The sequence below is a fragment of the Uranotaenia lowii genome, chromosome 1, assembly GCF_029784155.1.
Source record: "Uranotaenia lowii strain MFRU-FL chromosome 1, ASM2978415v1, whole genome shotgun sequence".
Classification (NCBI taxonomy): Eukaryota; Metazoa; Arthropoda; class Insecta; order Diptera; family Culicidae; genus Uranotaenia; species Uranotaenia lowii.
The window spans coordinates 210,686,618-210,700,325 of NC_073691.1; the positions used below are offsets into that span (position 1 = coordinate 210,686,618).

At 39.3% G+C, this 13,708-nt stretch overlaps 1 protein-coding gene across 1 annotated transcript; it reads left to right on the forward strand.

Moving 5' to 3' along the window:
- Positions 1-388: 388 nt before the first annotated feature.
- On the forward strand, positions 389-12,736 carry LOC129738356 (uncharacterized). Its single transcript, XM_055729539.1, has 2 exons — positions 389-392; positions 11,445-12,736. The coding sequence occupies exons 1-2, from the start codon at positions 389-391 to the stop codon at positions 12,734-12,736; spliced, it is 1,296 nt and encodes a 431-aa protein (XP_055585514.1).
- Positions 12,737-13,708: the final 972 nt, after the last annotated feature.

Here is a 13,708-nt window from a genome sequence, read left to right on the forward strand (position 1 = left end):
AATTTCGTTCATGAACCAACAATCGAAACGAACTATTTAAAGCAAACAGTTTTCCGATCATCGTATACTAGAGAATCATTCCGGATAAAGCTGCACCACACATCGATGATCGGAAGTTCTAGCTAGACTCTTGCTACCACCTGCCATGCAACGGAAATAAATAAGATAATTTAATTTCAATTCACTTTTAGCATCTCGTACCGTACCTAGCCACAAAAACCCATAACCTGCTGCAGTTTGGTGCAATTTTCGTTTATTTGCATGTAAGCCGGGAAACGTGTGAGTTTGTGATCGTGGCTACAGTTGGGGGTCGATTTTTGATGATGAATTAAATAATTATTTTAAATCCGGAAGTTCATTAAAATTTCAAATTATAGCATTAGACGTCATGGGTACGTGTTTTACCAGTTGAAAGAAATATTCACCTGTAAGTTTTATTCTGACAAATTTGATGATGGTATGCAATGCAAAATTTTAATCCAAAAAACTACTTCATACTGTAGTCAATTTGGTTCTGCTTATGACTCTTCTATAGCAGCAGTACTAACGAGAGTAATCTTGCACCACATTTTTCTCGAGGAAATCAAACAAAAAAAATCGAAATTGATATCAGCAGTAGAAGATGCTTTTTTCCTCCGAGCGAGGAAGAACCAAGTGTGATGAAAACTTGTTAGTACGGAGAGAAAAAGAGTGAACAAAATAGATTTTCTCAAGTTTCTCCCTAATTTTGGTGGTTGCGTATAAAGGAACGTAAGATGATATGAAAAAAATCCGCCTTCTAACAACGGAATCAGCAACAGTATCCAGAAATAGCCAGTAGGTAGGTATCAGCCTGCAACATCACCATCTTCATATACAAACGAGATAGAATAGAAATGTATGCATTAGCATGAAAAGTCACGTCCATTCATGTGCGGGTCGAAAGCAGCGGTGAAGAAACTGTCTTTCTACTCTCCTACTTACCATATGCATTGAATCTCCTTCAAAGATGCATTTCTTTTTATATTCTGCATATTGTCTCGGGCCCACACCACAAAGGCCAGACTTGGCATGTATGTAGGAAGCAAGGCTCATACCCACACGCGAACGTCTCACTTCTGCTCCTATTGAGTAAGGTTTTGGTTGTCTCCGAAGATTTTAGGTGATCGTCCATGGTCACCTCCTCTCCTGGTAATTGATTTTTTTTTCTAAACATACATTTAACGTTAGCCAGTCGAAGACTTTATCTATCTCGGCTAACTGGTGACCGTAGACAGTGCTACCAGCCGTGAGACCCGGCGGTGAATGACTAGTGGAAGTCGTGCCTACTATGGACTCCACAAGCAACTGTCCTTTACGGGCACCAGACGTGGATATTGCTCGAGGAGAATCTGCACACACTCGGAATATTCGAGCAACGCATGTTAAGTATGTTCTTTGGCGACGAACAGGAGAATGGAGTGTGCAGTCGCAGGATGAACCTTGAGCTCGCGCGACTCTACGGCGAGCCCAGTATCCAGAACGTGGTTAAGGCTGGCTGGATATGCTGGACAGAACATGTTGCAAGAATGCCGGACGACTGTCCTGCAAAACAGGTGTTCGTTACCAAACCGGTAGAAAGGAGACGAACAGGGGCGCAACGAGCGAGATGGTTAGACCAAGGGAAGCGTGGTCTGGTGAATGTGGGATGCCCGAGAAATTGGAGAACGGTTGCCATGGACCAAATGAATTAGAGGAATATTGTTCATCAGGTTACGTCATTAGACGGAGGTAAATTTATTAAATAAATAACGTTTGACAAACGCCTCTTTTAGAGGCTTTACATAAGCTGGGAACAATATTAATGTTAGGAGTAACAAATCATGAATGAATTAATCTCAGTGTGTAAATCGACGAACATTCAAACACCCTTCGTTATGTGTCAAAATATATCGGATATTTCTCCCACTGGGCATCCAACCAACACGGTTAGGTCAAGTCTGATGTAGATTTTTCACAATGATGATCCTGCCAGGAGTATTACTAAATTATTAGCATGCATAATGCCGAGTTTAGAGGAAATCTCTGATTGCTCTGGTGGAAAAATTGCGGTGAGTGTTTTTTTTTCAAAGTGAATCTTAAAGTTCAAAAGTGTGATTGGGTTTAAACAAGTAATTTTATAACCATTTTTTCTTCAAATAGAGTTATTCAAATATATTCCGAATTTGTTGAATATTTTTGGCATTTTTTTACATAAGAAAAAAAATTGTGAGAAAGCGGTTGAAGAGCGGAGTCATGGACTTCGCTCCAGTTAGGACTTTGTTCCAGTTTGGAACTTCAGTCCAGTTTTGGGCCTTGGTTCAGTTTAGGACTTCTGACCAGTTAGGACTTCGGTCCAGTTTAGGAATTCGATCCAGTTTAAGACTTCGGTCCAGTTTAGGGCTTCAGTCCAGTTTAGGAATTCGATCCAGTTAAGGACATCGGTTAAGAACTTTGGTTAAGGACTTCGGTTAAGGACTTTGGTTAAGACTTCGGTACAGTTCTGTGTCGTAGATATATTTATTAAACTTTTCTTCCTGCGATGTAGAACTGCGTCCTTCATCTTCAAATTTCATGGATAGATGAACGCGTTTTTCAATATCCTTTTGTAATCCTTTCCTTAAGAATGTATTGGTTCAATTTGCACGGTGTTGTTCGAAATTTACCACTACAGTTAATTTCAATAAAATCCAACATAAAAGAAAGTTCATGTTTTTTTTCAGTGCTTTCACATTACCACAGTATATTATGTTTCTGTGTTTTCATTAAACTGATTCAACTTCATCCAAGTATGCATTGATCAAAATAGTGAATTTCGCTCAAAGGAAAGGAAATAAAAACATATTGAGAAAGGTATAAAAAGATCATTTGAAATTACAACTTGTTATATGTTCTAGGGTCCTTCTACTACATTCAGGACTTCGGTCCAGTTCAGGACTTCGGCCAGTTTGATAGTACATTGGTGCACATAAGGCAAGTCTTTTGGGGATTTTGGTCCAGATTAGGCAAGTTGACGCAAGGTTGCCAGTTAGGTATCAGATAAGGCAAAGTTACCAGGATGGTTTTGGATCAGTTTGGACATCTGTTCAGTTAACCTTCCAAAGCTGTTCGCAAAATTTCCGTACAAATCTATTTTAGATAAATTTGACCTGTAGTTTACGTACGTTCTTCTGGCCGCAAATATTGACCGATTTCGATGATTTTTAATTCATTGTATAGATAATTTATTCTAGTTTCTCAATATTGAAAAAAAAAATTCGAAATATTTTACGAGATCACCAGTAGCTGATTCCGAATTGAAAAAAAGTCCGAAAAAGAGCTCTTTTTAGAATGCTTATAACTTGTGACAAGTTCCAAATATTGAGCTGATTTTATAATATTTGGAATTGTCAAGAATAAATCTATCCATGGATGTATAATTTTTTGGTGGTCCAAAGGAAATTTTGGCCGCTATCCCGGAACTTCCGGTAGAAAAAATTCTTACTTCAAAAAAGTCACCCTATTTTGGCTTTGCTCGCTTACCAATGGTCCGATTCTCTAAATTTAAATTTTAGTTTTTTTTTCGTTAACTTTATTATTATTGTCGTAGAACATAGTTGGTTCCTCAAAAATCTCAGTTGTTCAGTATATGGTAATGAAACTCACATCTTTTTTGTCATTTTTCAAACTCCCCCACGTGTCAGTGGGTTAACGGGATTTTGTTAGCGTGATTTCTCTAAAATTTGAACTCAAACTGGTCACTTATTATATATCTAGAGATTCATTAGAATCTCCTCTTTCGATGGACATACTTTTTGTGTGGTGTTTTGAAAATTTGTAGCAACGTTTTTCGAATTTACTGAAAGCTGCCAGATTTCCACCAGTTTGGCCTACGTTTTCAGCAGGATGGTGTACAAATCTCGCACCCCTCACGTAGCCGCGGAAGAAACAAACCCTTTAGCTCTCTTTTTGTCGCTCACCAAATCTACCACCCAACCCAGCAGCAGGAGGAACTACCGTCTCGCCGTGTGGTTTGTTGATTGATTGTGCTGATGCTGATGCCTCTTACAAGTGATAATGCAAATTCATTATCACTTAGCTTTTCGAACATACTAAAGTTTGTATCTAGTGTATTTGTGGATTTTCCTTTACATTACCATCCTACTAAATACAAACATAGAGATAAAAGGGCACTCGAGATTGAGACAAAGTTCATGTGGTATTTAAGCAACGGCCATTTCTCTGTGTATCGTGAATTCAGTGTTTTTAATTCTCTTATGAGTTGAATGATCATGACAGAATGATCCGAAGATTCCGTTCAATAAGGTCGTTTGAAGACGTCACCTGTTATAATTTCTACATTTGGGAAGTCCTTTGCTGGAACATTTCCAGAAGTATTGCCGGCTCATCGGTATGAACCCTAGTAAAATTAAGAGATTGCAGGCAGTGGTCGGAAAATCGCTCAAGAAAAGCAATCAGGAATGGTTTCTAGCTAGAATGATGCTACCTCCGAGTGCTGTGATACGCACGTGGTAAAAGTACCCATTGAATATATGTCGAAAATCAACACTAACTTGATACAAGAAGATATACCATGCCCCACCGGAGGCTACCGTTGCTATTCGTCACGTGGCTAATCGACAGTGATCGACATACTTGGTGATACATTTTGAACGTCGCTCCCTCGATCATTCCCGAACGTCTATCCTCGCATCATTGTTGATAATGCTCGTTATTGATAGACGATCATTAATGTTTCAAAAGGAAAAATCTGAATAAATACCAGGACCACATGTTCAAAAAAGCTGTAGCACATGCTGGACAGTTCATTGCGGTTACCTAGTCATGATTTTGTCCTTCTAGGCAAAACGAAAAATAAAAAATCATCTGATAGCCTACATAGATCGCTCAGAACTGATACATATCAGTTATGATCCTAAAGGTTGAAAGTCGTTAGGGGAAGGAAATCAGCATCGAGACGTTCGTTGCTGATAGTCTGCGTCCTTTTTTACCTCATCATGTATCGCAAAAGTGTTTCAAATACAGAAGCGTCGTTGTCATGCATGATTGTTTGTATGATTTGGTTGAAGAAGGAAAATTTGACTGCTTTGATTTTTTGGCTCTGAATGTAGTCAAGCATGGCTCAGTGAAAATGATTGATTTTCGGAAGCATGATTGCAGGTATTCGCTATGGTGACGGTCGCCAAATGAAGAGACAAAAACTAAGTTCTAGAAAATACCATATCATAAAATCATTGATTTTAAGGCTACATTTATTTCAAAACCATTCAAATTTGATAGGATTGTTAAGCTTCTTAAATGACTTTTGCCTGATTTTCTTAAGTAAAACAGTATTTGTGAAATTTTGAAAGTTAATTGATAAACGGACTTTTTCATGCTGAGATGTTATTTTAAAGGATCGACCGAGATGGCCGCTCCCCAGTAGTAGTCAAAAGGCACCATCCACATCACGTGACGATGATTGTGCTAGATGCTGTCGGACAGATGAGAAATTGAATGCAAATTTGCCACTTCTGGGGGCCGCTGCCTGCTTCTGGGTTTTTTTTTGCGACGACCGACAGATGGATGATAATGGCGGTGGGAAATAAGCATTCTGCCTTCCTTCTCGGTGATTGTCTTATGCAAGGTTCGCAAACGAACGAACGAACGAACGAACGAACTTCCTCTTCAGGCAGGACATGATAATGGATGGCATTACATGTACGCGTGACAATGGCTTGAAAGAGCGTGGCGTGGAGTCCGCGTTCACGAGCTCATATCAACGTGATTTGCGGCGCTTGCAGGCTCTAACGAGTTTCGTTAGAGGTATTTTCCTGAGGATGATTGAAAAATTATGTTTGCATTTGAATTTTTGATATAACATCGAGGCGTGCAACAAGATTTAAAAGCTAGGTACGACGGAATGGCCGCAGAGACAATTTCGCTTGATTTTTTTTTTAAACTTCCAATAACTTGAGAAAGAGTACGCGTTGACGTCATTAATAAACCATAAATACTTTAGCAAAAAATTATTTTCAGATGTTAACGCATAGAATCAACAACATTAAACAATGCAGAATTTTTTTTTTAAATAATTGAGAATTAACATTGATTTACACTCTCTGGAGCCATGAAATCAACTGACAGCAACTAAACTCTATGGAGCCACTCTTCCAAACTGTATGTTCTACAAAGGAAAAAAAAATCAACATGTCATATTCAGAAACAAAACTACGTTAAATATTTTTGTATTTTTGCAGTCAATTTTATCATAATTTTTAAAAAAATCTGGGTCATTCTTACGACCATGCATCGTTATTACGACCCGAAAAATGATCCTAAATTTGATTTAAAATTTCTATTCCGCCGGTTCCACATCTGCAAATTAGCTCAACTGGTTTGTTTCTGACTTCCCCCAACTCATTCCTGCCACTTTGGCGTGATTAAAATTGCTGAAAATAGTTTCTGCCCTATAAAGAAAAAATTTTACAGATCATCCTACAAACAATATACCTAATTAATTTTAAAGGTATAAATTCCTAATTTTTCAATGCCTTGCAGTTCTATTTTCTGTGTAGTTCAACAACTTAAAAATATTTTTCTGATGGTATATCTCAAGTTCAAGAGACTAGAGACATTTTAGGTTAGTGTCGGTTTCGCTTTACTCTTATGTCCTGGTTAAGATAACAAAAACTAACTAGCGCTGCTGCAATTGTCTTAAGCATTTTTTTTGACCGGTTCCAGACGACGACGCTGAGAAGGTAAAATAGTCGAAAAAAAAATCCAGCAAACAGGAATATAATGAAAGCACATTACCAACCATAAAAAGCACCCGGAATGATGATCGTACACATTCTCAAGTTCTCTCTGCTTCACTAAACGATCCTTTTTCTCATTCTGGAACGTGTTGTTTCTTTTTTTTTTCGTTGTTGTTTTCTCCCCTCATCTCAAAGCCTGTCTCAGCTTCCATATTGCATTGTTGCTCGGTGTCGCTCGAAGCTGGGGCCTCTTGTATTTGCAAATAGATTTCGTTATTATATGAAATGTTTAAAAGCCAACTGAGCGCAAATAACAGCAGCAGCAACAACAACAAACGACTATTGCGACTTTGCCTGAGCTCGAGAGAAAGAACCGTGTGAGTGGCTCCAGCAGTTCTTGGTTTTTTTGTTTTTTTTTTCATTGAGCCAGCTTCTCGGAATGGCATAAGAACGTTGGCAACGAGGGTTCATTTTTAACGGAGCTGGAAACGTATAGACAGACTTTTAAACACCCATTGGTGGGGAAAATAGTTTCTATTTTTCCCTCCGTTCTTAATTCACTTTTCAGAGGAAGAGGTCCATTATGGGGACATAAAATGCACGAACAAAGTTAAGCCAGAGCGAAGATTGTTTGCTCGAGGGTACATGATTGTGAAAATAAAACCCTTAGATAGGTGGTTTCATCTGGAGTAATTCAATAAACATGGAGAGCTTGTTGATAAATTTTCGTTAGAGAGTGGTTGAATGAGCATTATTATTAGGCGTTGGCTTAGATTTGCGAATGGTTCAATGGGTTCCATTTTTATTTGAGGTTATGTAGTGTTTCCACTATTAGAAAGATTTATCAAACTATTCTTATTGAATCAAACTGGAATAATTGTGTGTTCCAAATCGAAGCGCCAAAGACATCGTGATAAAAACTCAAAACTACCTTATCAAGTACCACCAAATGAGCGCTGTTTGTTATCAATTTGATTCATCTGTCCCCAGGGGGCATCTTTATCGTTGCTGCTGCCCCTGTATAGCTTTCAAAAGTTTTTCCCTCAGCTCAAGACGCCACATTCAAGATGAGAAATCATGCAAAAGCGTTCTACTGGATGGCATGGCCCCCACGACTTTGGATGAGACTTTTCACTTTCGCTACAAGACCTCTAATTGCTATACCTTCTGATTGCGGGTGTGTATGTGTGTTTGTGGCAGAAAAGTTTATATTACTGGAATGTGGTTTTCCACCAATCCAACAACGTGAGGAGGAATGTGTGTATCCATCTTTGTGTAACACGAAGGGAGGTTAGCTAAATGCTAGCGAAGGAAGAATAAAATAAAAAGATCTAGTAAATTAATGGTTGCTCTTGACTTGTTTTTTGTGTTTCGGAAAATGTTGCATCTCCTAGAGCTGTTTAGTTTAGTTTGTTGGCATATTCCAGAACCATCATCATCGTTCGTTCGTTCGTTTGTCGTCGACAGGAATTTTTGGGATGCTGGCTCCTGCTAGATATACTTATGTAGTACCCAAGCAAAAGTCTTCTGCATACTACCCAAACATTTTCTCGTAGCAGTAGTAGCACCAGGCAGCCCAAAACATTCCGGGGACATATGTTCTGATTTGGCTTAATTTATATCGAGTGTGTCGGGCGAACTCCCTGGCTGCTCATTTTCCAGGGGGTTGAACAATGTCGTTCCAGCAGCCGAAAACATCGTCTTCTCATTAATGTAAGCTCCCGCTTGCTCGCTGCTCAAGAATTTTCTTCTCGGGCAGCTCGTTGTTGTTTGGGGATGCCATAAATGTTCCAGGTGAGCTGGCAGGTTGAGTTATCGAGAAATGTCAACCGAGAAGGAGGATGGTGAATTCTTCCCTAAGGAGAAGCTTCAGATTTTCTTTGGAAAATTCTTTTTTCAAATGAGTATGATTAGCTTAATCGGGGCAGTTCAACGCCTCAGAACTTTATATTAAAGATGATTTCAACCAAAACTTTAAAATGCGCCAAAAATTAACTCTGTAACTCTATGCAAATGGACCTATTTTTTGAAAAATAATTAATTCGGTAGTCTCATAAACCTTGGTCAATGTGTTTTTCGATCTTAAAAAAATAATAGGCAGTAAGGTCAAAGAGTTACCACCATTCTGGATTGAATTTTTTAGAACAAAAAACCTTTGTCAGGAAGGAGAGATGAATTATCAACTTTTTCTATAGGTGGGGATGGAAAAGAACGACAACAATTCGAAAAATATGTACAATGTTTACTTTTCAATTAAGTTGAAATATCTCAGTTATTTGTGGGCCAACTTTAACAAAAATTGTCAAAAACTGTTTCTCATCTATGAAGTTCTTCGTAGAACGAAAGTTCTTTGTAAAGACCCATTTACACTTCACGTGAAAATGAACGTAAAAATCTTATTTCGTCAAAAACTTAACAACGCAACGAAACTAGGTTTTGTGACGTAGTGGAATCGATGGGGAAAGGTCGAGAGATGAAATTCCTGTAGGACTCCTTCCTTGAAACCTGATTGAACTTTTTTATTCCGATTCCCCCGCCATGCCGACATTTCCGCGGTGGGGGAATTGAAACAAAAACAGTTCTGAATCGAAGAAACAAGGAACAAGCTCGGATGGAATTTCATCTGTCAACCATTCCCCATCGATTCCACCATGTTACACATGCTAGTTGTGTCACGTTTTTGAGTTATTGATAAAATAAGATTTTTTTACGTTCATTTTCACATGATGTGTTAAGTACTCTTTAGATATAAAGTTGTGGCTCTTAAGCTCACTGCGCAAATATAATATATGTATAAATTTTTGAATAAAATATTGAAAAAAAAATATGTTCAACCAATAATTAATTGAGTCTTGTGACCAGGCACACGGATTTTAGTAGGTTCAGAAGAAAATTTGAAAATAGCATCTGCTGTAGGAACAAGCGAAAAGGACCAAACGGCAAAGTTGGAGCTTTTTGAAGCCTAATTTTACAATTTTCGGCTTTTCACTGCATTTGCATCCGCATAGAGATCAAGATTTAATTTAGCACTAACCTTTGATGCAAAGAATAACTGTTGTTTTAAAACAATAAAAACTAAAATCGAATTATTTATTTCCGTATATATTTTTGAATCAATCGTACACAAAAGTTCTAAAGCTCAACTCAACAACTCAACAGAAAAATAAGAGTTTTTCATTTACAAAAAAAAAAAAATAAATAAATATAGCCTCTGTTTTGTTATTAAACAACGTAACCCTCATTAATTTTTTATATTTTATGCTCTCGCAATCACTTTTTTGCCCTTTATGAAAAATATTCAGTTGGAATTTCCGAAATCATATTTGAATTAATCAACCATTACGAAAAATATTCACAACTTTGATGCGTAACAACATAAAAATATTGGAAATGATTTATTTGAATTTGAAAACGATAATTTTTATGTATCTGAATAATGACTTCATAAGCATAGCCGATTTTCCGAATCTATCCGGGCTTGGCTTTGCTTATGGACAAGCAGTTGGTAACCCTTTCTATGCCTTGTATCCGTTCCATTTTCCAATGGCGTTTAGTTGGATCATACCCCTTTGTTAAGTTAGCGCTCTGTTTGTATTTTTAATTTAAATCAGCTGAGTGTCTTGTTTTTTTTTTCAACCTAGCTGGTAGAAGGAGATGTTTCAAGAAAAAAGATTTTTTTCTACAAACTTTTTTTTTAACAATTTTGAGCTCGGTAGGCTGTGCTTGTAAGTGACGGACACGTTTTTTTTTTGTGCTGAAAAATCATAAAAATTGAAAATCAAGTTTTGAAGAAGAATCAGTTTTTTTTTCTATTTGGATTGTCCCCCGGATTTTGCGGAAAGCATGAGCGCCTGGAAATGCTGTGGTCACCGAATTCAAATGATGCCCACCAGATCAAAACGACTCTTCGAGAGACAACAATTTAACCTTAACCTTCAGAACCAAGGGATCCGGAATCGAAAAATACGGATGAGTATCGTTTTTTTAGTGGGGAAGAGGGGGATCATTGCCAGAACAATTGCTACTAGCTGGTGATCGATACTTCGATATTTTTTATAAATTTGATAGGATAAAATTAAAAGAAAAACCTAACTAACTAACCTGAATCTTATTTCAAAGGTAAGGTAACAGGTGGTGGTTCAGAGGAAGGCTCCCAATTGCCATGCTACGGCAAGTATTTATTCCATTCGAGCACTTCACCCAGTCACACAAACATGCTTTCTAGCTCCATTACATACGCGTTGGATCAGTGGCATTCTCCTCCTACACACAACATAGCCGAAAAACCGTCGATTGGATTTCCGGGGCGCATCGAAACCAGCACAGTGGAGGCCCCCGAGCCCTTCGTCACAGTCGCGCAGTTTCCAGCCAGCGTCAACAGTCGTCCCGGCCCTGTGTTCGAAGAAGGCAACGGGGCTCTCCAGCCTGTGTCGTCAGGCAAGTATCCTTCTTTTAATTTTGATTCGTCCAGTGACTGCCCTACCCCTTCCAGACCTCTCGTATTCGACTATCGCTTGCATGCAAGGAAGACTGTAAAAGGACCTCTCGATGAATTGGATGTTCGCTCAACTGAAAATTTTGCTGTTATTTCGCCGATTGGATTACCGGGATGCAACGAACCAAGCACAAGGGAGGCCCCAGAGCCCTTCGTCACAGTCGCGCAGTTTCCAGCCAGCGTCAACAGTCGTCCCGGCCCTGTGTTCGATGTAGGCAATGGGGCTCTCCAGCCTGTGCAGTCAGGCAAGTACCCTTCTTCAGCTTCCGTTGCGTTCAGTGACTGCCTCTCAACTTCTAGAACTCGTCCCAACGATCATCGGAACACATCACGACAAATAATTGACGCATCTAATTCATCTAATGGTCTGCGGCTGTACTACCAGAACGTGCGTGGTTTGAAATCCAAAATCGCTGAATGCTTCGTTGCTTCATCAGAGCTCGGTTTCGAAATCTACTCATTCACCGAAACTTGGCTCGATTCATCCGTACCGTCAAGTCAGCTATTCAGTTCTGACTATAACGTATTTCGTTGTGACAGAAGTAGTGCCAATAGTCGTCGTAGTAGAGGTGGTGGGGTCCTCATAGCGGTTTCAAGCACGCTTAGCTCATCAATCGTAGCTTGTAATACTAATAGCATAGAAAGTTTGTGGGTGAGAGTGTCAAATGATCACGGCTCATTTTTGATCGGAACAGCTTATGTACCGCCGGAAAAAAGTTACGATTGTACAATTATCGATTTGCATGTTGATGCATTATCAGATGCTAGACTACAACACCCTGAATGTAATGTAATTCTTCTTGGTGAATCGCAATTGTTCTGGATTCCGGGTCAGAGCAACAACATGGTGTTGGAATCTTCTTCCACGATAAATTCTGCTAGTGCTACACTATTGGATGGAACGACATTGAATGGAGTTAGTCAACGAAACGGGATACGAAACTCTCAAAACCGAACGCTGGATTTGGTTTTCTCAGATGATTCTATTTCGATCAGTCCCATTATCGAAGCCAGTGATTTCATTGTGCCGATAGACGTGTATCACCCTCCTTTGGAATTTGAAATTTTCTTCCCGAATCCTATCACTTTTGTTGAAGATTTCGATGTATCAGCCCGTGATTTTAATCGGGTGGATTTTGATACCATGAACCGTGTTCTATCTGAAGCTGACTGGTCTGAAATCCAAAGTTGTACTGACGTTGATGTAGCTGTTTGTATATTAAAAGCAATCCTGGATGACGCTTTTGATAAATCCGTACCCCTGGTGCGGCCTCCTCTTCGACCTCCTTGGACTAATGCTCACTTGAAGCGGTTGAAACAGACACGATCGAAATTGCTACGGAAGTTTAGTAACTCCAGGTGCCCATTCGTGAAAATCAAATTGAACGCGGCTACTAAATGTTACCGGATATACAACCGACTTTGCTATCGTCGTTATGTGCATCGTACTCAGACTGAACTCCAAACGAAAAGAGTCTGGGCTACCAGCTGTACTCCAATTAAATGATCGTATTGCCATGTCAGCTGACGAAAAATGCAACCTTTTTGCGACGCACTTCGCCAGTGTTTTTTCAGTCGAATCGCCAACCGCTAGTCAATTGAACGCCGCAGTAACACGATTACCCATCGATGTGCTGGATCTGGATGTTTTTGCTGTAAGCGAGGAAATGGTGTTAGAGGCAATAATTAATCTGAAAAACTCCACGACAGCCGGACAGGATGGCATACCGGCGTGCGTACTGAAAAAGTGTTGCTCATTACTGGTGAAACCTCTGACAAGCATTTTCACCCAGTCTCTTGAACAGCAAAAATTTCCCACCATCTGGAAAAAATCGTTAATGAGCCCAGTGTACAAAAAAGGTGACAAAAAAGATGTTCTTAACTACCGTGGTGTCACATCGCTAGCTGCCTGCTCGAAAGTATTTGAGAGGATTGTCAACGATGTCATGTTCTCGGCTTGCCGGAACTGGATCTCTGAGAACCAGCATGGATTTTTTCCTAAACGCTCTGTAACTTCAAACCTGATGGTTTTTACATCCTTTTGCATATCAAACATGGATGCCGGCAAACAAATCGACGCGATATATACCGACATTTCCGCGGCATTTGATTCTGTAAACCACGATATTCTTCTGAAAAAATTGCATCGATTGGGATTTTCCGAACGATTGTGTGCGTGGATCAGAAGCTACCTAAGAGATCGTCGATTGGCTGTGAAAATTGGTTCAGCTGAATCTTCTGACTTCATTCCAAAGTCTGGGGTACCCCAAGGCAGCAATTTGGGTCCATTGTTGTTTACGCTGTTTTGTAATGATATCAACTTGTTGCTCATTGGATGTGGAGTTCTCCTGTACGCGGACGACTTAAAAATATTTTTAGTCATAAACAGTAAAGCTGACTGTTATGAATTACAACGCTTCTTGGACACAGTGGTAAACTGCTGCGCCAATAATTTACTAGTTTTGAGCGTTACGAAGTG